At 42.6% G+C, this 26,189-nt stretch overlaps 1 protein-coding gene across 2 annotated transcripts in view; it reads right to left on the bottom strand.

Annotated features, from left to right (window-relative positions):
* The window catches only part of STX8 (syntaxin 8), a 178,866-nt gene that overhangs the window by 149,459 nt on the left and 3,218 nt on the right, over nt 1–26,189 (bottom strand). The window contains exons 1-4 of one of the 2 annotated variants that reach the window (XM_077833968.1): nt 21,972–22,118; nt 20,434–20,533; nt 14,337–14,431; nt 11,179–11,289 (exon numbers count right to left, since the gene is read on the bottom strand). In XM_077833968.1, the coding sequence (XP_077690094.1) occupies nt 11,179–11,289; nt 14,337–14,431; nt 20,434–20,526 (299 nt within the window). In that variant the 5' untranslated portion in view covers nt 20,527–20,533; nt 21,972–22,118. Of the gene's footprint in view, nt 1–11,178; nt 11,290–14,336; nt 14,432–20,433; nt 20,534–21,971; nt 22,119–26,189 lie in introns of those variants that run through there. The other variant, XM_077833967.1, reaches the window with a different exon arrangement.

The raw sequence follows: 26,189 nt of genomic DNA, 5'->3' as shown, positions 1-26,189 counted from the left end.
AAAACTTCCCAAGTAACTTAGATTAGTCAACCAGTGCTTACTTTAGACCAAGGCCACACATTAAGGCTTACCAGCTTTAGAAGAATGATCAGCAAGACTGAACTTTAAACAAAACCTGGGTCAAATGACAATTGGCTGCATGATTAATTGAACATTCCCTTGAAGATACACTAGCATTCTCCGCAGTGTCTAGAGCACCTCAGCTTGGATTCACAGATTCATATTGAATGTGAGCAGCACAGTGGGCCACTGAGTGTGTGCTCTCATTTACACATACCACATGCCAGGTTAGGTGATTAATTCACATTTCAGGCCATTTCTGGTTATCAGAACAGTATTTATGGATTTAAAGTACAAAGACACCAGATTGCCCAACAGGGCTCCTCCAAGCCTGGGTGATATTCTACCACCACCAATTTGTACTTTTACACTCCACTAAGGTCCTCATCAGGCACCTCTCCAGAAGAGAGGTGCCCACGAAAACTGCTCCTGACAGTGAGGGGCCAATACACAAGGTGCTGCCTCAGTCATAGGGACTGAATGCTTCCCAGATCCCACCAGCACAGGAGCAAAGAACAAGCCTGCATCTCAAACCAAAAAACTCCCCATGACAGAACTACCCCGCCCAACTGACCTCAAGATAAATGGCCTAAACCTGAGTCCACCAACTTTCATGGGAGCAGACTAGAGCGTGAATATGGTAAACAGTGTTGGCAAAGTAACTGAGAAAAAACCAGATGTAACTGAAAAAAATGTGGTCTTGAAAAACAAGCCAGTTCCCTTCCATATCAAAACAGCAGCAATATCCCTCAGTTATTTCTCCATCCTTCTTCATTCCTCCTTTCCCTTTGAGTGCGAGCAATGACAATATGGAATTTATCACACCCCAAGATGCTTGAAGTCTATAGTCACAAGTTTTGTGTGCATGTGACACACAAGTAATCCTTCATTTGACATACCAATGTGAAAGTCACTTTTGAGATCCACTAGCCTGTAATACATCTTGACAGTGAGATTGATTAGGCTGTGAAACAGTCTCTCAAAGGAAGCAGTGGAAGCCTCATTTCTTGGCTCATAAAAACTAAGCTATAAGGAATAACTCTGCAGTGACAGGGAGATATTCTGGGAATTACCCAATTGGACAATTCCATCTTTTTTTCTGGGCCTCCCTGTCATCACAGGGGTTCCAAAAGCTTCCCCTCCCTATACACCCTGAACAGGTTCTGATGCAGATGACTGGAAGGGTGGAGGAAGGTCACTCAGATAACATTCCCACTATCACACAACACAAAATGTTGGCCACTACAGGCTCGTCTATACAGGAAAGTTTTACCAGTTATGCACATATAGTTATCACAATATAGCTCCCAGTGTGGACAGAGTAAGAGACTGGTTTAGCTTAAGCACCATTCAAACAACAGAAGCAAAACCACATCAAACAAAAAAGACACTGTTATACCGGAATAAGAGAGTCTCCTCACAGGAGTTACATTGTCTAACTACAGTTGTTTAAATTCACACTTAACTCATACTAGTATAACTTTCCTGAGCAGACAAGCACTAAGGCACACACCATGATAATCATGCTCCAGGAAGTCAAAAATCAAATTTTGTTTAACCCAGTATATTAACGTCAAGAACAAATCTGGGGGACCCTCTTTCTAGGTCATCATTTACACTTCTGCAGAGCCTTCCTCCAAGGATCTCAAGTAAAATGGGTAAACACCCACCAAGAGCATGTCCATGACTTGGACCACAGCAATGCTGAAGCCAGGAGTCTAGACTTTACAGCTTCTTCCTCTGAGACAGCACTCTCACTCTCTCTTCTTTCAAAAGGAAAATGGTTCTTTAGAAGGAACTGCCACCTGCGAAATCACATCTGAGGTGATGGCCGTAACAATGGCTTCTCTCTGTTTTTGCAATCTATTCTTTTTCTATTCATAAAATGAATCTGTGACAGTCACCCATGAGTCCACCTAAGCTTCTCTGCACTGCAGACAAGCAACTCCTCCTTTATTCGCATTTAGAGGACTACTTCTGAAACCAGAAAGCGTACTACGTTCCAGCACTAGCCTTTCAGATCTGAAACCATATTACCATGTTGTTTGATCACAAGTGAAACGAGTTTATTAGTTTCAGTGCCCATCACAATGGACATTTATTCTTATCACAAACCCAGCACATTTCGTTTGTTGAGTCTTGGGCCAACAAACCAACCCAAGGCAAAAAATGCAGCAGCAAGTCCAGATACAGAAGCAGATGAGAGTAGGAAAGCTTGCTCAAGACTGCCGATTCAAAAAAAAAAAAAAAAAACAAACCTAAAAGCCAACTGAAACTATAGAGCAAAGGTTTAGAGCTGCCAGGAGAGCATGCTCTCCTATTGCCAGTTTTTCTGAGGCTAATGAGTACTAATAGTAGTAATGAGCTGGAAGACCCAATCCGAAGTTTGAGGGCTACAGAGGCAGTTCAATTTATTTTTTGGTGTATTTCAAGCATTTTCTTTTGATTTGCTCTTTGTTAAAAATATAAATACATAACTGTGGTCCTGACCACTTGTGACCATTTAAAAAAAAAAAAACAACTTACGGTATATTTTACAAGAACATGGGCAAAAATCCTGTGCCTTGGACAAACTCCAGCTTGGGTAAATACTCTGCCTTACTAAAATCACCCTGCTTTTCAGCTGCAGACGGTATTCACTTTCTGTGTACAAATGTTGTGGAGTCTTGTCTGATGACCACCTCTAGATGTCTGCTCACTTAGTACGGACAGTGTATGTAGGAACTTGCATAGATCGCTCTACAAGGAGAGGTCATGGTGGAGACACATATCCATTGAAAGCCAATGAAAGATAACATTTAAATGGAGAGAAAATGAGCTCTCTGCAATAAAGATGACCCCGCTCAAAGAGTCAAGTAAACAGCACCACCACTCCTCTGGAAAATTCTAGTTGCATCCCATCCTAATTAAGGCCGACAACGCCGGAAGGTAACTAATGCTCTACTAAATAACGTAATGCCCTGTTCCGCATTCTGGCCCAAGCTGTCACTTAGAATAAAAATTAAGAGTATTATGGCCACTGTATTACACAACGTGAAACAGCATTACAGCAATTTTCAAAGGCTGTAAGCTCACTGAATGGTGACCAAATATAAACTGAGATTAATTTTGGTAAAACCTTCACAACTGTATGCCATGGGGACGATAAATATGTGATCACTGGTGCAAGAAGGTTAATGAAGGGAACAGCTATTTAAAAAAAGAAAAAAAGACTTCTGAAAATTTGGGCTGTCACATTAGGGATGGATTAGATAAAAAAGCTGGTACAGAACCAAAAAAGTGGGTCACAGCTAGATCTTAAAACTTCATGTGTGGCTCTTTTTTATGGAGGAGGGTAAAGCTAACTTTCAGATTTAAAATGAAATCTGGTCTACTAAACTCCAAAATGGGCACTTAAAAAGAAATCCAAAGCAATGCTTCTAAAGGAATCTCCTGCCAATAAAGTCGTTAGTTTAACAGCAAGGAAAATTTATGCGTTCAGCATGAGCAGCAACAGCAACACATGCTTCCTCTCCACTAACCTGCCAATATGTCATGGACTTGACTGGGCAGCAGAGAGAAGTTCAATTGCCAGGCACGTTCAGCCCCTGGCTTCTTTTAGAATTGTCAACAAGACGACCAACTGTGGTATTCCCACCACTGCCACCACGTGTGTCACAGTTCAGGGCAACTGCGCCTGTATTCCCCCTCCATGGCACCCACACTAGGCATCGGTTCCTCAGCAGGCCCCTCTCTTGGGCAGAGACCCAAGTCTGTCTCTCTCTCCTGACTGGGGTTTTTCCAAGCTTCACAGTTCCCTGCCTGCACTGTGATAGCCCCAGCAAGCCAGAGTCACTATGCCCTAGGTCAGTGTCTTCACAACACTCTCTCTCCAGAGGCTATATATAGTATATTTGCATACAGTTAAAAGAGTTACCACACAGCTCTTTGTAAGCAAGCACATTTACTCTTAAGGTGAAAGCATTATTAAAAACAATTTAAAAAACACTACACATACGCTAAAAGCTTACCCAGGGTCACTCCAACCCCAGCCTTCGGCTCTCCTAGGTGTCAGTCCTTCCAAGCTTTCCCTAAGGATTAGGGCCCTCCCTTGGACAGAAGGTCCTGTCCATTTGCTGGATCAGAAAGCAGGCCCCAAGTCAGTCAGTCTGTCCATCTCTGGAGAATCCAGTTTGAACTACTACAACTCAGCATCTCCAGGTGGTGCTACAAGCTGAGTGAATTCTCCTTATCACCCCCACTGTTATTAGCTCCCGGATAAGCTGTGGTTATCCTCCCCAATCGAATTACATACAATCCCTGGCCCACAAAGAACCAAAACTTAATACAGTGAGATCTCCCAAAGATATTGCAGGAAATTGCCATAGCTGTCACTCCCAGAATTTCTCAAGGATCTAGAAATTAACACAAAATTAACACAAAATTAAAATTTTGTTTATTTCCTTGTTTGTGCATAAGCATCACTGGTGTCAGTGCAGGTCTAGGGATATGCTCTAGAATTTCCTCACCCTCTGCTCCCTGTGCAGCAGCAGCAGCAGCAAATACTGCCCTAGACGAGTGGAGTGTTTTTCTTATTTTTCAAAGACCGCATTTCAGCAGCTCAGGTTAATTTATGTACCGACTGGAACAAGCAATGCACAGGAGTCTTCGCGGATAATCAGTCCACAGGGAAACCTCTGCATACTTGTGATTTTACATGTTTGAGTAAACTCAGCTCTAAATATAAAATCCAGACTCTGGACAAGTCTGAGTCCCATAACACAATTAACGGATTACGGACAAGTCCGGAGTTTTACTATCTGCAATCAATGTGGTATTGACTAGATTTAATTTTAACTGTTTCAAAACACCATGTTGGTGAACAAGAGAGAACAGGAATAGCTTATCCAACTTAGTACGCTGCAGCATCATAGGATGCAATGTGCCTCTGTTTTGGAATTAATTTTACTAAGGTTTACCGCGACTCATTTTCCACACAAGTATTTTTTTATTAGTCCAAAGGCCACTTGGTGGTGGTTTACATCCAAAATACAAGCATATAAACACATACTTTATATGCTAGCAACAATATAGTTATAAGCATTGAGCAAATACTTACAATCTGATCTTGGAAGATACTTTCCCATTATGACGTGGAAGGGCTAAGGAAAATCTCTGACAAAGAAACCCCTAAAAGCTTGTCTTTTTACACATTGTAATAAACAAATGATGTCTTTGCTGGTTATTGGACTTTAGCTAAAGCCAGATGAGGCAGTTAAGGGCTGAAACCCAGATCCTAGCCCAGTCAAGATTAATGGCTGGACCCCTTTCATCAAGGTTTTATATTTATATTTTGCAATATTTCTTTCTAACTACTAAACAACCATTTCTTTTTAAACAAGCTTATAGAACTGAGACACAGAGGTTCCATGGCCCTGTTCTTTGCAAACAATTCTCACCATAGACCTGACAAACTAACTACACCAAACATCTCTTACGGCATACTTATCCACAGAGTAACATGTAAGGTATCCAAATAAAGCTCATAACTTGACAAGATTCAATATTTGTGAGATGTATGTACAGATAATATTTAAGGAATAATGTATCTCTCTCTAAAGTAATCTTTATGGACTTGAATAAAAAAAACAGTCACCAGGCATACCATGTTACAGTGATAACCCATTCAAGCAAGAGGGAGTTGTCACCCCTCCCTACTCAGCTGGCCAGGTAATGCAAGTTTATATAATCAGCCAAATATGAGCTCTTCTTACCACAGCATCACATGGGGAGCTAATGCAATCCTGGGATGCATAAACATGGGAATGTCAAATAGGAGTAGAGAGGTTATTTTATCTCTGAATTTGGCACTGCTGGAATCCTGTGTCCAGTTCTGGTGTCCACAATTCAAAAGAGATGTTGATTAATTGAAAAGGGTTCAAAGAAGAGCCACAAGACTGATTAAAGGAATAGAAAATAGGCCTTACAGTGATAGACACAAGGAGCTTAATCTATTTATCTTAACAAAGAGAAGGTTAAGAAGTGACTTGATTACAGTTTAAGTATCTGTATGGGGAACAAATATTTGATAGTGGGCTCTTCAATCTAGTAGAGAAAAGTCTAACCCTATCCAATGGCTGGAAGTTGAGGCTAGACAATTTCAGACTGGAAATAAAATTACATTTTTAACAGAGTGAGTAATTAACCACTGGAACAATTTACCCAGGGATGTGGGTGGATCCTCCATCACGGAATTTTTAAATCACAACTGAATGCTTTTCTAAAAGCTCTGCTCTAGGAATTATTTGGGGGCAGTTCTCTGGCTTATGTTATACAAGGGGTCAGACTAGATGATCACAATGGTCCCTTCTGACCTTGGAATCTATGAATAGTCTACCCTTGCCACACCCCAAAACAGTCTTCAGTGGTTTTCCATTGACAACTGCAAATGATCAAAACCACTTGGAGGTGGAAAGGACGGTTACAGCAAGCAGGAGATTGATCAGGCTACGAATATAACAAAAGACTGTTTCAATATAACAGCATAGGGAAAGGCACTCTGGATCTCTTCACTGAGGAAGCCCCTTAAGGAGCAGGGGGCTTTCAGTGACTTTTGGATCCTCATTCTTGTGAAACCAGCCAGCTCCGCAAAGGACTGAACTTGGGGAGAAAGCTACTTTATTAGGTAGGAAAGGTAACTATTGGTAAGTGTAGGGCCAAGTTCACATTTTAGCATTTCAACCAGTTGCTTCCATCACTTTCTCTCGTTTCTAGTTAAATCTTTGTTCTTCCCTTACTTTTATTTTATTATAAGCACTCACAAGTGCTATGTGGTTTCCAAGAGCAGTTGTTTGAGATAAAACTGATAAGCTGGAGACACACTCACTGCACATTTTGGTGCAGAGGATCTGTAACCGTTAAGAGTTGCCCATGTCAGGGGCCGAGATTCTAAGGGATTTGGAGGTTGGGGTGCGCCTATTGTTAACCTGAAAGGTGGACTTAGGACTGTCATAGCCCCAAAGTGGGTGCTTGGAGGTGTCAGGGAGCTGACCCCCAGCCACAAGATGACAGACTCCCTCCTGCTGGAGGCAGGAGGTACCAAAGTGACTCACAGTCCTGGGTGCCCTGAGAACCATCACAGTAACTAATTATTTACTGCACCTTGTACCTAATTAACCCTATTTTCTATATTTCTATTACCTCAACCCTAATCTTAAGATAACACTAGTATTTCACAGGTCGCTACATGTTTAACACAAACAATCCTTCTTTCTTATACCATCATTCTTTTTGGTTATATGCTTTGGGCCTAACATCCAAACAACTGAAAACCATAATTCATCCAGGCCCAGCTCAGGTCTACATTCCTAGGTTCTGGTACAATGAAAGGTACACACACTGGTTCATCTATTCCACACACTGGTTCATCTATTGACGCATTCCAGAGTGCCCCCTGACCACCAGGCATCCACTGCTATCAAACCCACACAAGTCTAAGGCACTGGTTTACAACCTGGGGTCCACAGACCCCTTCAGCTCCACAGACTACGTTCAAGAGGAGCGCAAAAGGTGACTCTGAAACTAAAGTTTCAGATCCCAGAAAGGCATTCTGTCTTTCTGATCAAAAGTATGTGAATGCCCCACCTGCAGGTCAAAACCTGGAAGTGTTGCCATTACCAGAGAAGCCCACCGTTTAGGACCCTCTCACACATTGCATCAAATGCCGTGCTGACCACGTGCAACATTTCTAGTTGAATTCTGTTCAGTCAGTTTTCAGTCAAAGATTTCAGAGGCAGGGGTCTGCAGACCACAGGTTAAATTTCCAAAAGGGTCTGTACCTCCATTTGAAAATTTTTAGGGGTCTGCAAATGAAAAAAAAGTTGAAACCCCCTGGTCTAGAGAGTAAAGGGGGCTCCCCAGACATGCTCACTCACCCACCAGACTCCTGGTGATCCCTAGGCATATGCTGGCACCTGAAGAAAGAGGATAGATACACCCTCCTGGCCCAGGAACAGCTGCAGCTCTGTTGCTGAGTTACTGCTGATAAGCTTCTTCCAGTGTTTGGGGCAAAATGTGCCCCTTTGGAGTAGTGCATGAGATTATGAGTTCCACATGCTACTGCTGAGACAGCACCAGAAACTATCCACAGAAAGGGCTCTCAAATGCACAAAGTTAACAAGCCCAAGAAGGCAGCGGTCTCTAATCTTCCAGTTTTAGTGAACACAGGTGTTATTTTTAACAGCAGCAGGTGACAATACATTTATTCAGAAGTGTGATTTTTAAGCTGGCCTATGTTTTTACATCCCTACAAAAAGACTCCTGCCTTCTTTGAGCACATACACACATGCAGAGCCCTGAAGCAGGACTGGGATCCCGCAGTCCCACAGGACACACTGCCAGAATAGCAGGGACAGGATAAAAATTAACAATGCGGGGGGAGTGGGGTGGGAATTGCAGAGTGGGATGAGAGCAGGATTAAACAACAGTCCTACAGAGGGCTCTAAGCACATGCTCAACAAAGACAAGCTATTACAGCTCTTCACTAAAAAGGGGTCACACCTTCAGGGCAATTCCCCCAAAGCACACAGGGTTTCAAAATGCAGAAGTGCCGTCATGCTATGAAACTAGTATGCAAACCTCAAGAGTCAGCACAAGGAGTAGGAAGCTTTTGGGTCAGGCTTGACATGTATGTACAAAACCAAACCTGCAAATTTGTCTCTACAGACGCAATGTGCAGATACAGTGATTCAGTGTATTTAAGAGTCAGCAACTTGCAGTCAGAGGTTTGAGACTCCTTGCAGCCCGGATTAGTGGGGGGGAGGGGGAAAAAATAATCACATCTTCATCTCACAAGTGTATTGATATTCTCATGAGAAAGGTTTCTTTTCAGTTAAGATTTGTTTAGCTTTTTATTGATTATGTAGGTATACGTGCCCAAACAGCTGTGATGGGCATTTTTTTTTAAACAAATAGAATGAAATATAAGAGACCTTTCATTACAAAGCATTCCAGAGAATTTTACCAATTTAAACCGAACTGCAGATTACGTACTAGGATCATGTCATTGACCAAAGAAATGCAGCAACCTCTGCAACTGTAACAGAACGCAGCTCTACTTCTCTTCTAAACTATTGTGAAGGACAGAAGATCCAACTGAAACTTCTGGGAAATTTAGGAAGAATGAATGCAATAACCATACTGGAATTAGGCCAAAACACTGCAATTTAGTGACCTAAAAGGAGTCAGAATATGGATTTTGCATCTCATCTGAGAATTGGAATCACCAATGGTGCAATGTTCTATGCCCTAATACTTGGGCAGTTCTGATGGAGATCAAAGTTCATCATCTAGTGAATAATCATAACGCTACCTAGGTAGTCCATGGAGGAATTCCATCTAAATTCTGACAGAGCCCAGCCCAGCTTAAGAAAGCCAAGAAACAGAATCACAGCAAAAGGCAGCCTTAGCATCGGTGAGATCTACCCCTCATTCTTCTAGGAAGGAGACAGGGAGTGATCATTTCACCATATGGTTGGGTGGTGGTTGTTTTTTTAAACTGATTGTCTCAGCAATGCACAAACTTCAGACTAAAGCATCTTGTCTGAGTTTCTGAGACAACAGGCATATAGAGTTATGAGTTGCTTTGAGCTATCAAATCTTAAGTGGCACATTTAAGAATTAGCATCACTCAGTTAAACAAGGAAGTACCAAAGAGTAGCATTCTGAGACACAAAAAGGCTGGTATCGATAAACTGTTATCAATGGCCTTTTCGGTTTCATCAGTTTCCAAGCCACTAGAAACCACCAACCCACCAGTATTTTATTGTGCATTGAGTTCTGGGTATGATGCTTGTAAACATTTATATTAAGACTTCTTAGGACATCCATCTGTACATTTGGAGTCTACTCACGAGCTGTTCCCTAACAGACGGACAGAACATGGATCTTGTGCAGCTCTCGACTGCTCAATTTATGGGCTGCTAGCAATTTCTCATGTGGCAATCCTGAATTTCACGCTCCCAGAAAGATAGTAGGTTTCTTCCCCACCAATTAACAGGGTTGTGTCATTTTCAAAACCAGGGAGAAAAATAGATCCCAGGTGTAGCTTTTTCTGTAGAAAGGAGGAGGCTGTAGAGGAAAGCATAGCACAGAGAAGGAAAATTTCAGACTAGCTCTTAAGTGGCTGTTGTTCCTCCTGGCTGTGAAGGACTGGAGATAAGGTGTGATGCCAATAATTCAAGGAGGAGCCTAGTTCTTCAGTATAAAGGCATAATGATAAAGGAGAGTTAATCCTGAAGTTAACAAGGAGTCTGGTGGCACCTTAAAGACTAACAGTTTTATTTGAGCATAAGCTTTTGTGGGTAAAATACCACTAACACGGCTACTCCCTGATTCCTGAAGTTAATGTGTCAGCTACAAGATATGGCTAGAATGACAAAGAAGAGCTCTGTGTAAACTCGAAAGCTTGTCTCTCTCACCAACAGAAGTTGGTCCAATAAAAAAATATCACCTCATCCACCTTATCTCTCAATTAAGGGTCTACAGAGTAAGCTATTCGCTCCATTCACAGGGCTTCTCCAGTCAAGTATGCCACAATAAGAACTACTGCACAGATTTGTAATCACGTCTAAACCATGCTAAGGACCATTTACCCCTGGCACATCACAGCTGGAATCTGCCTCCTTACAGCACCACCTTCTGCTTCTAGCAAAAATATGGGTAGCAATTTGAGGGTTAAACCTAATGTGCGATTGATCTTATCACCATTCATTCAGCTAAGTCCAGTACGTGCTGCTCATTTAAGAGACCTGCACAGACTCAACTAGATCACAAAATTAGAGATGGAAGAGACATAACAGATAGAACTCATCTGTGCCTTAAAGACAACTAACCTTTTATTCCCTCTGTCCTCCCCATACACTGAGGTGGTAACTATTAAACTGATACTCGATAATAAATGTATGCAGTGTAATTGTAGCCATGTAGATAATAAAGGCATATGTTTTCAGATTTATTTCCTTAGCTATGAAGTTTTCTACATGTAAATAAAAATGTAGTCAAGAGACGCATTTAAAGTGCTGGCTTTAGAGACACGTTCAAAACACATACCACTGCTCCTTTAAAATTGCAATATCGTACCTTATCACATCTGGTTCTGTGCCATCATTCTTATAGGATGCTTGAAGTTGTCTCTGTCGTGTGAGAAGGTCATCCACTAAGTTTTGCCTTCTGTCTCCCTCCAGTTGTGTTCTAGGGGCATTTGGTTAAGGGCCAGTCACAGAAATAAAAGCACATTTAAAGCTTGTATTTCCAGTGTTAAAAGCATCACTCTCAAAAGTCACTTATTACTGCAATACCAAAGCCAGTCAGGAAATAAGAATTTTCAAAGAGCAATACGTTAAAATAGACATAATCCTAAAAGCCCACTCTTCTTCACTTGACGAAGATTGATAACATTATTCATTCATAAGAGTCAGGCTGCATGGCTCCTAAGACAAGGGGCATAAATTATTATAGCACTTTCTTCACACCTTGAACTCTAATACACAACATGGGGACACCTCCACCCTTCACTGAAAGGCATCTAGCAGAACCCTATTTCTGCAATTTGCAACACCTTAAAGAAAGAAAGAAGAAATCCTGATTTGTCTTGAGAATCTGATCCAGACAGCACAAACTGATGAGGAGATTTGGGAAGATTTTGTTGTTGTTTTTTTACATTGAATTAATGTAAAAATTAAGAGCTGTGAACTCCAAAAAAAAAACCATATCATCATTCTCAGGCACTAAGCGTATTAGTTGTCTTTAAAAATCCCTAAGAAAATGATTTGTTCTACAATTTTGTTAGCATACGATGGTAAGACATGCAGTCTGGAAGCTTGACAGGACAAGGACTGAGTCTTCCTATAGGTCTGTCCAGTATACAGCACATTTTAAGTGCTACTACAAAATCACCACCACCAAACTAGATAGCTCTGTTTGATTCAGCATGGCTCTTAATATGTTAACTATCTTGCTGGGTGATGAAACAAACCAGGTGAGAAGCCCTCGCCCAGCTCACTAGGTGGTCAGCAAGTTACCAAGAGGTTATTTAAAGGATTTCTTTACATTTACAGAGTTATATCACTAGCACTCCCCAGTAGCAACTGAAGTAGGGCTTGTTGCTTTTGAAGAAAATGACCCAATTCACTCAGTCACTGAATGACTAGCGTTCTTAGAGTGCTGCCCTTCTTCAATTTTTATTATTTTTAATAAACTCAATGATGCCCATTTTAAAAGTGATTACCTCTCTTCCTTGAGTTGTAACCTGAGCAGGTGCATAGCCACAATGACTTATATTTGCTTTCTTACATAGCAGTGCCATTTATCTGCTCTAAGATAATATTCTCAGATGAAAGGATAACTGTACCCTGCATTCAGTGCAACATTCTCAAAGTTAATCGTTACAACAAAAGCTGCTGGCTTGTTGCAGTTAAACAATCATTTCAAACCCTCTGTCCCCGATTCAAACATGGATACGAGGGTTCAACACACCAAAGGCCAATGGCTCACTTTCAATGCTACCATAAGGCAGCTTGCAAGTAAGAGGCCTTCAAATGGCCACTGGATATACTTCCATAGGCACACGTGGGTTAGAGAGGAGACATGATAGAGACTCAGAGAGGACACCATAAAGGTACAAAAAACATGGAAAAATGTACAGAAGGACAATCTGGCACTACCAATTACCGCTCCCCCTCCCCCCAACTGAAGAGCAAGGAGAAGCCAATGATGTGAAAAAGTAACATTTTTCACAGGTTAATTGTGCATTGTGTTAATCTCACTGATATTGCAGCAAAGAGCTTCGTAGGACTCCTAAATGTTCTACACTTTTGTATGATGTTAACAGAATGTTCCAGAAAGCTTAAAGGTACTTGTCAATTTCAAATCTTTTTTTTTTTTCTCGTACACTTGTATCTCATCCAGCGACAGACGAGCACAATCGTAGTTTGTCTTATACTTGAATTGTAGTAGCTATTTGGGGCAGACACTGTCTTTGTGCTCTGTGTTCGTACAGCACCTAGCACAATGGGATCTCAAGTCCTCGACTAGAACTCCGAGGCACCACTACAATACAAATAATAATTTAAAAACCCGAAACCTTCCCTTGTAGGGCAGAGTGTCATCAGCTGGGATGCACTTGTTCCCAGCGAGATTCTAACATCTGCCCTTAGAGCAAAGAGAAAGTTTCTAAGAGATGGAAATAAAAATCCTAATTAAACAAAGGAGCCTAAATTTTCAAAAGTGAGTAGTGATTCTGGGTGCCGAATTTGAGGTACCCTGAACGGGTCTGGTTTTCAGATTCTTGGTGTTCGGCACTTTCTGAACATCAGGCCACTGAAGATGCCTCAACCTGGGCACTGAAAATCACTACTCATTTTTGAAAATTTAGGCCAGAAGATATAACTGGTTGTAGCAGTTTAATGGAACTAAGCAAGTGACCCACTCTATAAAGACAGAGCCAATTCACCAGCTACTATACCCCATGAAAGTGAGTGGAGTCACACTAGGATGAATTTGGCTATGTGTCTCTATTTTGGGTCACCGGTACTGGTACAGGAGATTTTCAGACCCATACAAATGCTATTGGGCTGCTATCTGCTTGCCCCTCTTACACACGGCTTTTCCAGCTGTGTGCAGGAAAGACTAGGTCAGGACATGAAATCCAGAGCACAGGTGAATGAGGAAGAAGTTACACATTCCTAGCATGTCTTCTAGGACTATCCAACTCTTCCATCCAGAAGGGCAGAGAAACATTTCCTTCACATTAACAGCACTGTAGTTGATCAGGGTTGCTGCTGAGCTCCCCTGATGGAGATAGCCATGCCCGCTGCACAGCAACCTGATTTCCCACCAGACCAGTGTGTGGGAAGAGCTCCAAATTTGGACACTTGTTTCACATAGGGCTGTTGGATAGCACTGCGAGCACAGGAACCTGCAACTTCTTTTTAAACTGAAATCATGAGGAGCGTAAGAAAATACACAGGCCAATTATGTCTCAAACAAAGAGCATCAGAGCTGCCAATGTTAGTCCGTCACACCCTGGAGATGTCCCAGCAGAGTCACTACAACACTAAAAAATGAGTGCAGGGTCCCTGAAATAGAAATCAAGATTGCAGGAAACATTTTAGTAATTGGGGCCTCCTGGCCTTGAGGGGAGGACGGGGCTAACTGCAGCTTCCTTTCCAAAAGAGCCTGTTCTACCACCCACTCCTACGATATGAGAAAGGACAGCGAGATACTGTTTACATGGATACATCTGACGTGTTGATATAGCTCGAAGCAGTAAGTCCTTCAGCTGGTCGATCTTTACCTTGAGATTCTGCAACAATGATCGGATTGTCACATTAAGCTGAAGGAAAAAACAAAAACAGTTGTTGGGTTTGTTTTTTTTTTTTTTTTACCAGATTACAGTGTAACCATACAGACATCCATATTCAAATGATCCAATGCAGAACCCCACAAACCCCACAGCAGGATTCCCTCTGACACTGAGAAAAAAGCCTGTGCTGAGCTCAGCTGTGCACAAACGGTGCTGTTTGGGATTTTTTCAGAAAACAATTCTATGTTAACATTGGTTTTGCAACCAGTTTTTTAATATACTCATGCTAATTATGAGATCTTTCTTTCAAATCCTCACAAATTAATTCCCCTATGTGCTGGAATATTTTGCCCACATTTTGCTGTTGTCCAGTTAATTTCCTGGTTCTTTATTCTACTTCTTAAGGGAAATATGGGTGCTGCCTTTGCCTGTAGGCAGAGATCTCTTGGCTTCTGTGTTTTAGTGAAGGTTACTGTCAGAGGTTCAGAGATTCCTTCCACTAGTTCTCTTATAACTTCCAGATCTGTAATTTCATTTCTATTTAGTTTTACCGCCAGACACTTGTTTACCATCTTTGCTCATCCTTGACTCCTGGCCTCTCCGGACTATTGACTGTAATAATTTGTATTCCTGTTGCTTGCATGAGGTTCTTAGATTTATCTTTTTCTACTGTAAATATTGTAAAAAAAATTCTCCTCCTCCAAGCAAGCTAACAACAGTACTGTAATGTTCTGGCTACCTTGGAGTTCTCTCACCCTTTTTACCTTTACTCTGTAGAAAAGTCTACATTTTCCCTCCGCTTGTCCTGAATATTGTTCCCTTTGATTTTGCTAACTAGAGGAAAAGCACACATGATTGAAACTAAGTTGGTAATCACCCAAGTTACAGACTTGCATGCGCTTGAAGGTGCCTCTTGTTTGCAAGGCAATAACTGTACTGTGGGTGATCACTCAAAGAGAAAGCAGAAATAAGGCTGGGATACATGCATTATGGAGTAAACAGGGAGCAGGACAGCTTGCTTTTCCCCTCACTCCTACGCTCCAAATGGCCACTTCCCTCTGAATTCCCCATTCACGGCAAACTAGGCCACATCAATTTCTACCCCTTGACAGCTAACCCCAGTGTTCTCAATAGCCCCAGAATGACTGTCTGCTCCCCTTGAGGAAGATTGAGAGGCATTTTGTCAGGCAAAAAAGGCAGTTAGGTGTCCAACCTTCACTTCCCCATTACTGGGGATTCTTGTAACGTAGTGTACTTGATATCAGCACAGAGGTGATTGGTGGAGTTTCCAGAAGTGCCTCACTGAAAGTTAGACTCAGGAGCCTGAAACCCCTTTGAGACTTGTACCCCTCCCAGGTATGAAGATGGTAGAGTGGGTCAGATGTTGAGGCAGCCATATTTGAAGTGAGCATGTGATTAGCCAGTTCAGAGGGTAAGTAGCCAGAGGAGAGATTTGCATAATAGTTGTGCCACTGAAAAACAGCCAGGCAGTCATTTAAGCAAGATTTCCCCCACTTTTCAAAGCTGAGTGACCCTTCAGGACAATAAACACAATTGCAAGCCCCCACAACCCTGCCAGGTGTTGTTAAAGGCCTTCTCATGGATACATCTCCCGCACCTTTCTCTCTGGGAAATGCTGCATTAACTTTATCCAGCCTACCTTGCCAGAGTACAGGGGGGATTGGGAAGAACGTCATGTCAGTATAATGAAAGGTAAGTAAACACCACCATCCATCAAGAGGGATTCCCTCCCCCACCAGCGAAAAAGCCCTACAAGGTAAGACTGCATGCTGGCCTCACTTTGCTCCCACTGAAAGCAATGGGAGTTTGACCGTTGACTTCAGCGTGACTAGGGTTAACCAATGCTTGAGCATTTGTGAAAGCCTCACCCTACAGCCTTTTTAAACCTTAGCTTTTATACTCCATTTCTATTCAATTATAAACACAGGGCTTTTTTTTTTTTTTTTCCTTAGTGTGGGAGGTCACATCACACTAGTCACAAAACACCATAAAAACCAGGATCTTGTTGACAGCTTGTACCACACAAATACCATACAAAGACATCTCTATTAAAACATTTACTAGCCACAGCAAGTATGATTGATCAGCCATGTGTTTCTCAACGTGAGTTCTTGTTATCATAACAAATATTTCATTGCTGGATGTTTGTTTACAGTGGAATCAAACACTGCCAATACTTGTCTCTAACTGTTCTGAGAGCAAATTCCTTTTACTCCATTAAAACACAAAACATGGAAAAATTTCTTCACAAAAGCATTTTAACCGGCTGTGTAATGTTTTGATAATACACAGGCTACAAAGCTTACAATACAAGAGAGCCATTAGACAACACTGATGCAGCCCCCCCCACACACACTTTTTTTTTAAGCCAGACATCACAGCGAATGAGATGATGCAAATCCGAGAACTTTGGCCCGTATAAATACTGATGAACTAAACAAGTAACAGTTTTTGCTTTGCCTGCACTTCAAGAGTGAATGTGGCTGCACAATTTAAACGCTTCTGCAATTTGGGGAAAAGATCATTATAGCATTTTTTTTTTGGGTGGAGGGGAGGGGGGTGTTGGAATTGCTTGGTTCTGTTCGAGACCCCTACCGGACTATGTTCAGAACAGCTACAAGAGCAGGCAGCACTGTGAACTTCATACTCATGCTTCCCTCTCCATCCTGCCTTGGTCTCTAGCAAATAATATACCTCAGCCGGGACCTGGAGCAGTGGTTCTCAACCCAAGGCCTAATCAGCACACAGTTGCAGCCCATCTGACACCCTCAGGGCCACACAGGTAGTAGATCTATTGTGTGGATGCAGCCCATATAACAACACAGAGAGCTTCATATGCGGCCCACAGTGGTCAGTAGGTTGAGACCCACTGACCTAGAGAACAACCACTCGGGGCAGAGGCCAAAATCAATCTCCCTACTTCATTTAAGCCAGGATTCAGGAGGATGCTTAAACACATGAATAATCCTAAACTTGAGAATAATCTTACTGACTTCAATGGGATGAAGCACACGCTTAGAGTTAGACACATGCTTACGTACCTTCCCAAATTAAGAAACTGAGAACCTCTTTGCTGAGACTGACTACAAAGGGGACAGGTAATGGCAATTGTGATTCCAAACACTTGAATAAACTGGGGCCTAGTTATCAATTCAATCCTAAGCATACATGTAGCTCTTCTGTTCTGTTCGCAGTTAAAACATGACTGGATCTACAAAGGCTTAAACAGGGCAAAACAATACTGTCCACACTGGATTTAAAACCGTGTTACCTTGCAATACAGTTGTAACTAGTAGGATTCTGGTAGTTTCCCTGAGGGGCAGGGATGGGAAATTCTACAATCTTGTTTAAAACAATGGTAAAATGGATCTAGGAAGAAATCTCTAGCACAATTAAGTTAGCACTGTTCCTAGAAAAGAGTAACTGCGCAAAACTATGGAAACTATATGCACAAGGATGTGACAGGGCTAATGAACTTCTGAGCCCAATGTGAACCAGGCTAATGACTAACAAAGGAGAGTGCTTTCTATTGTCTGTCTGAAACTGGATTCATTTCATTACAATTATGGATATTGACCAAGAAACAATTCAACGAGAACACTAGGCTAAGGGGGTAAATTAGTATCTAAAATGAGGGCTGTCCCTCGTGAATGAGAGCTGAGATGTCTGAGGGAGATATTTATTGTAACAACTCATTTAGGAAAAAGCTGCATAAAAACTCAGCAAGGATTGTTCTGACGTTATCCTGTTAGCTGCCTGGGCTCGGGAACGTGTCACAGTCTGGAGCCACTTTCAGGTTGAACTCTGGGATAAGATTTCTGAGAGTTTACGGAAATGAAGGTGAAGAATAGTGAAGTTCTGAAGACTGGGAAGTGGTGGAAGCCAAAGCACTGCAGGACCGACTGTGGGCACAATGCTTCACTAGCCCCAGGGGATTATGCCAGCAGTGACTGAACAGTTCTTCAGCAGCTTACACTAGAGAGCTTACAGCAGTGCAGCTGCACTGATTCAGGAGAGAGCCTAAGCCAAAAGGAGAGAGCTCTCCCGTCAACTTAGTTAATTCACCCCCAACAAGTGGTAGAGAGCGAGAGATGGGAGAGCTCTCCCATGGACATAGCGCTGTCCACACCAGTGCTTAGCTCGGTGTAACTTACGTCGCTCGGTGGGGTGGCTTATTCACACCCCAGAGCAACGTAAATTATATTGACTTAAGCTGTAGTGTAGCCTAAGATTCTTTGTTGTTCTTATGAGAGATTTTTGTTTGGGGGTTGTTTCTCCCCCTCCCCCATTCAGCCAGGAGGCCAAGTGACTGTACTTTGGGAATGGGTGACAGGGGATGGATCATTTGATGATTACCAGTTCTGTTCACTCCCTCTGGAATGCCTGGCATTGGCCACTGTCAGAAGACAGGACACTGGGCTACACGGACCATTGGTCTGACCCAGTATGGCCGTTCTTATGCCTTCAAGATCATTATAATAGATCATTGTAAAAAGCAGCTATTTTGGTAAAAGTCTCTTAATTCAATAAAGCCCCAAAATTTCATTTCCAGGACACTCCAAGGGACAGTCTACTGTGTTACTCCAAACCCAGATTATAAAGAACTGCCTACAGGCTTTGGAATCCCAATGCCATACAAACCACGTACAAAATTCACAATTAGACTATTGTTCTTCTACCACATGCCCTTTTGCTTTAACTACTGATGCTTCATACCCCACTTCTAGCTCCCCTTTGAGTATGAAGCCCACAAGCTTAGTAATGGAGCATCAGAACAGAACTAAGTTAATTGTTATTTTTCCATTTTAAAAAACTAAAGCTAATCTCAATTCATTGTCTAATCAAAGTGACACACTGCAGGCTATATGCCCTGACAATGAATTTAGATTAGCTTTAGTTTTTTAAAATGCAAAATGCAAAATACATTAATATAAGGCCCGATCCCATAAAGATTTATGCACATGCTCAATTTTACATTGTCAAGGGGGAAGTCAGAGTATGTAAAGCTAGGCATGTGCATGTGTCTTTGGAGGATCAGGCCTATGATTTTAAGTTTAACTCCAAAGAGAGTAGTCTATGATTTTCCTCCTGAATTAATACAAAAGTGGAGAATCGAACAGTAACAGGTTAAGCACTGAAGTCTCCTTTTCATGCAGGTCAAACATTTAAAACTCTGCTCTTCTGATATTTTTGGACTTGCACAACTCAAAAATGACTGAATCGAGAAACGTCATATTCGGCTGTTTATAGCCCCAAATGAGGAAGAAACAACCCAAGCCTGAAAATCTGCTCTATACTTCAAATTCAGGAAGCTGGCAAGTGAATAGCATACATTCTAATGCAGTTTTCCTGGCACCCTTATCCAAGGGCTTGGAGGTGGGGTTGCGGGAGGAGCATGTTTTCTTAATGTGTAGTAGATCTCTTTTGACTGACAACAACCTAGAGCAATTCAAAATATTGGACATGCATGACTAAGAACTTCAGTTCTTATTTTTGTAAAATAAACCAGTGGCATTAAGTGCAAGAAAACTAGCATTCACCAAAAGGCTGAAGTTGGAGAAGTCAAGCATAAAATTTCAGGACATTCAAAAAGTTAGTTTATTCAAAAGCTCTGTTCCTGTTTTCCTTATGTAAACCTTAGTTAGTAAACGTACCGTATGTTAACGACATACCATAAAAAAAACCACACAGGGCATGAAATGTTGCATTAGATTAATGGATTTTAAGGTCTAGTCCAATCTCCTGTACAACATAGGCAAGAGACTTTCACCTAGTTATCCCTGCATTAAGTCAAATAATGTGAGTTTCATTAAAACATCTCTTCCAGAAAGATATCCAGTCTTGATTTGAAGACAACAAGAAACGGAGGAGCCATCATAGAAACCTAAATTTGGAGTTTCCCGAATGTGTGTTTCTCAACTTTACCACTGTATTAGAGTTTGTTATAATTAAATACAAAACCTAAGACAAAAGAGATGTTTAACGTTAGATCTTTCATGAAGATATGGTACCTTCGTTGAATTTTCACCATTTCTTTGACATCGGTTACGTTCCTGAATTTTTTCAGCAATCTCTTGCGCAATGTGACAGGTGGAATCGTACATCAACAACCTATAAACAGAAAGATTTCAGACAGTTAAGAAAAGTCTCCTCCAGTCACCTCTGTGCCAAGGATCTTGGTTTTAGTCTCTCCTTTGTTAATCAAGTGTCTAGAGTGTCTGCCACAAAAAAGCCCCTGAAAAACTATGACAAAGCCAAACGAAAAGCAGATGCAAGAAACAGGTCTGTCTTAAAAATCAAAGCCAACTTAATAGTAGGAGCGCTTCCAGACAACCTAGCATAACCTGCTGGATAGAAAGTGTCATTGCAGGCAGTTAGAATCACTAGAGATCCCAAGATACAGTGGGAAACACCCCACTGCCACAAGCCTCAGAGAGTTAGTTCATCAAATTACTAAAAGCAACCACCCTATTGCAGGGACACCGAACACCCATCCCCTCAGGGATTTCTAATGCACCCATCCCAGTGAGGACAGGACAGCACTGAATCCGTGCATGTTAAAGTCTCAGCAAGGGATTTAAATGAACAGTGTCAGGATGCTGTGCTATACAGATTCAGTAATGTGAGGTTGGCTAATCACAGGGACATGAAAACTTTGCTCAACCAAGGGCCACAGTGGTAGCTTGTGAGGAGAATCAGGCCTACACCTAATTTACAAAAAACAAAGCAGACTGAAGCCTCTTTCATTGTCATGGAAATTTTACAGAGAGGGGAAAGGTGCAAGCACTGGGTGAGCCATGCATCAAGGCGGCGCATCTCATACCCTTGGAAAACACAGACGCTGTAAGTCTAACACTGACAGCACGGGCACTCGCTATTTTTCCCCTTGTGGGTGCTCCACCCCCGTTACGCCCCAAGGCCCTGCCCCTGCTCCTCCCGCGAGCCCCCACCCTCAGTCTGCCTCTTCCCATCCCTGCTCCGCCCCCTCCCCCACTCCACCTCTTGCCAAGGCCCCTCCCGCGAGCCCACCACTCACTCCTCTCCACCTCCCGCAAGCGCCTCCCGCCAGCCGAACAGCAGCCAGCTCTGGGTCCTGCAGAACAGCTGCAGCGGCTAGCCACTGGGCCGGAACCACTGTGGCTGGTGGGTGCTGAGCACCCCCTATTTTTTTCCATGGGTGCTTGAGCTCCAGAGCACCCACAGAGTCAGAGCCTATGGCTGGGAGCATTTCCCATTACCGGTAGACAGACCTATGCTAGCTTTGCTCCAGCTGGTGCACTAAAGTTAGTTCTGTGGCTACAGCGGCTCAGGCTAGTCATTCAAGTACAATCACACTCAACCCCCGGGTACATATTTGGGTGGCTCGCCCTAGCTACAGCCTGTTCCGCCACAGCCACATGATTTTAGCACACTAACACATCTGTCTACTCCAGAGGTGGGCAAACTACAGCCCGCGGGACCCTCCTGCCCGGCCCCTGAGCTCCTGGCCCAGGAGGCTCGCCCCCAGCCCCTCCCCTGCTGTTCCCCCTCCCCCGCAGCCTCAGCTCACCGCACAGCCGGCGCAATGCTCTGGGTGATGGGGCTGGGAGCTCCTAGGGCAGCGCAGCTGCAGAGCCCGGCCTGACCCGGTCTCTGTGCTGCCAGTGGCGTGGCTGGCTCCAGCCAGGCGGCTCAGCTGTAGAACCGCCAGCCACCAGTGCTCCAGGCAGCGCACTAAGGGGGCAGGGGGCGTTGGATAGAGGGCAGGGGAGTTGAATGGGGGCAGGGGTCCCAGGGGGCAGTCAGGAATGAGAGGAGGGGTTGGATGGGGCAGCAGAGGACAGGGAGTGGTGGATGTGGTAGGAGTCCCAGGGGGTTTGGATGGGGTCGGGGCAAACCTGGCTGTTTGGGGAGGCACAGTCTCCCCTAATAGGCCCTCCACACAATTTTGAAAACCTGATGTGGCCCTCAGACCAAAAAGTTTGCCTGCCCCTGGTCTACCCACACAGTGAAGCACAATCCCAGCTGCAGTGCTGAAGTCTCCAAGGGTAGCTGGGTGGGGAGGGGGGGCGCTCCCACTGCAGAACTCTGAATGCATCCAATGAAGTGAGCTGTGGCTCACGAAAGCTTATGCTCATATAAATTTGTTAGTCTCCAAGGTGCCACAAGTCCTCTTTTTCTTTTTGTAGAGCTCTGAGGACACACTGGTTTCACGGGGTGCAAAAAGCCTTCACACTTTCCTCCAATCATTAAAGACACCCGTTGCTGACACAGAAGAAAGTCAATGATAGCCCCCAGCTAGTTATTTTGTTTGATATTTACAGTGCTGGTTTGCATTGTTGAGGCAGATAAGCCTTTGTTGAGCCCAAAGATACAGTTACAAAAATATAATGTAAAGTAAATTATACACTGACCAGTAGCCTTATGGTATGAGTCACCGATTCCTGCCATGACAATGCTAAAAAGCTAAGTTAGGAGTGAATCACAGTAATAACTATTAATGTTAGCTCTTCTAATTTAAGAAAACACAGCAACACACTGAGTCAGGGCTATTTTTTTTTTTTTTTTTAAAAAGATTATGGATGGTCCCATAGGGAAGGGGATCATTAAGAATTTTTACATATGTATCCTCATTCCTTCAAGCTAAGATGCATCTTGGGTGTGGCAATTATCGCATAATGAAATGAAGGCAGTCTGACAGGTTTGGTCTCAGAGACCCCCTGGGATTGTCACCCAATGTGCTGAATTTACCTCTGAGCCCGTTTTGCCTGCCAGCTTGGAACTCCAGAACCCTGCCTTGTTGAGCCAGACATGCTAGCCTGCTGCAGCACAGACCCAGGGTCTGAACCATGTCCCCAAAGCTGCAGACTTTAACCAAAAACTGCTCAGCAAGTCACCTATCTTCAGCACCCAGACACCCACTTCCCAATGGGATCCAAACCCCAAATAAATCCGTTTTACTCTGTATAAAGCGTATACAGGGTAAACTCATAAATTGTCCACCCTCTATAACACTGATAGAGAGATATGCACAGCTGTTTGCTCCCCCAGGTATTAATCACTTACTCTGGGTTTATCAATAAACAAAAGTGATTTTATTAAGTATAAAAAGTAGGATTTAAGTGGTTCCAAGTAATAACAGACAGAACAAAGTAAGTTACCAAGCAAAACAAAACAGAAAACACAAGTCTAAGCCTAATATATTAAGAAACTGTTTACAGGTAAATCTCACCCTCAGAGATGTTCCAATAATCTTCTTTCACAGACTAGACTCCTTCCTAATCTGGGCTCAATCCTTTCCCCAGTACAGTTCCTAGTTCCAGCAGGCATCTTAGGTGAAAAACAGGGGCTCTCTCATGACTGGGACGCCCTTTGTCCTGCTCCACCCCCTTTTATAACTTTGGCAAAGGCGGGAATCCTCTGTCTCTCTCTCTGGGCTCCCACCCCTCCTTCTAAATGGAAAAGCACCAGCTTTAAGATGGATTCCAGTATCAGGTGACATGTTCACATGTCCTCGGAGACCCCCTCCATTCTTCCAGGGATGGCCCACATGAATACAGTGGAGGCTTGCAGGTAAACAAAGCCATTTACAGTCAATTGTCCTAATCACTGGGAGCCATCAAGATTCTAAACTACCATTAATGGCCCACACTTTGCATGATTACAATAGGACCTCAGAGTCATACTTCATATTCCTAGTTTCAGATACAAGAATGATCCTATTTGTATGAATCTATGAACACACTCAGTAGATTATAAGCTTTGTAATGATACCTTACAAGAGACCTTTTGCATAAAGCATATTCCAGTTACATCATATTCACACTTATAAACATATTTTTATAAAGCATATGGACTGCAACGTCACAGGGGGCTCCATGCCGTAACTTGAAAAAGAAGTAAAGAGGGAAGGCCCCGCCTCAAAAGGTTAATCATGACTGGAAAGTACCCAGAGCAACTCTGTAATTAGCTAATTTACTTCAAAAGTCTAATTCCTGATTTATGGCATTTCTTTCTTGCCCATCACTAATATTAAAACTTTGCACATGTATTGCACTTTTCATTCAAGGAGCTCCGAGTACTATGAAAACATTCATAAATTTAGCTTCAAAACCTCCCCTGTTCCCACCTGTGAAGTATCCCTTGTCTTACTGTACAGATAAGGATGCAAATTATTGGGCTCAACACAGTGGTAGCTAGGTAACTTTTAATGGCCTACCATACCCCACATGGTGTGACTAGACGATCTAATGGTCCCTTCTGCCCTGAATTCTATGAACCTATGAAATAAAGAAGTACAGAGTTGAAGGAATATGCCCAAAATCACCTTAAATCCATGGCAAAACTGAAAACACTAGACTCAGTCCTGTGCTTTAGCCTCAAGACCATCCTTCCACTCCACCAAATCTCTTTGCTGCTAGAAAACAGAAGTACCTTAAAAGTAAAGTAAGCAAAATTTAGTCCTCCATCGCCCCTGGCAGCCACACTGACTTTAGTACGTTTTGTGGTACAACGAAGGCCAGAAATTGGCTCTAGTGAATAGGACATTGGACTACCCTGAGCCCTGCCATTTACTCATTGTCTTCTACTGGCCAGTATACGTACACTCTGTGCCTCAGTTTCCCATCTATAAACTGGGGATAGTGATGTTTTCTCTTTTGTAATGTATTTTGAAATCTATGGCTAAAGTTGCTATAAGTGACAAGCATTATCATTCATTTTAAACATAAAAAGAGGAAAGGATGAGTCCATCACTCTCAATATCCTACTGCCTAAGTTGTTGACACCCTCTACTGTACAACTGCCTAGATTCCCCAGGAAACAAAGAGAAACAGAATAAAATAAATATTTTGCCATGAAAATTCTGCAGTGCAGAACTTCACAGGATTCTTTTTGTGCATAAGGAGCTATAAGCTGAAGGAACTGTTTGAATAATATATCGACAACTATATTTTTCCATCATCTAAATCTTTTAAGTGTTTCAATTTAAATCCTTTTATTTGAAGAAAAAAAAAAAAAAAAAAAACCCACTCAGATGCACCTGTGACACTCTGTACCTGAGAGTGGCACCGTGGAATCCCCATATTCCCCATTGTCATATAATTATATGTTTTGTACAAAGTATGCCTTCTGAAGCATTTTAAAAGTCTTGATCTGTTGAACATTAATATCCTGTTGGATTGTATGTGCTATCATTGTATGGGAAGTTATGACGTTTTGCTACGAGTGCGTTACTGAAATATTTTGTGAGGTTAGGAACACCCACAACCAGCCTTCTAGGTACAACAAAGGAGTAGCAAGACCTGCTGATGGCCCATTAAAGGGAATCCAACTTTCCCAGAGGCCATCCCAGAAGACTTCTCAGACAGAACACATAGACAATGGAGACTGCTTGACCAATGGGGGCGAACCCTCGTGTGACAAGCATAGATCTTTCCAGCAAGCTGGAAGAAACTATAAAAGAGGAGAAGTGACATCATCACTGGACCTCTCTTCCCATCTCACCCCCACCTCAACAGGTATCTGGAGACAAAGACTTTGAACAGGGGAGGATGGTCCCAGACTGGAAAAAGAATCCCAGGATCTGAGGATCTGTAACCAGCTTGTACCATCTGTCAGGGTGTGACACTGCTTGATTCAAATCCTGTTTCGTTTGCAGAACTCAGACTTAATTTATTTTTATAACTTAAGTAAACAACTTTGATCTTTACGCTAGTTACTTATATTCACTTAAAATCTATCTTTCTGAACTTAATAAATCTGTTTTATATTTTACCTAAAATAGCGT

This window comes from Eretmochelys imbricata, chromosome 14 (assembly GCF_965152235.1).
Source record: "Eretmochelys imbricata isolate rEreImb1 chromosome 14, rEreImb1.hap1, whole genome shotgun sequence".
Taxonomy (NCBI): domain Eukaryota; kingdom Metazoa; phylum Chordata; order Testudines; family Cheloniidae; genus Eretmochelys; species Eretmochelys imbricata.
This window is presented reverse-complemented; position numbering and strand designations above follow the sequence as displayed.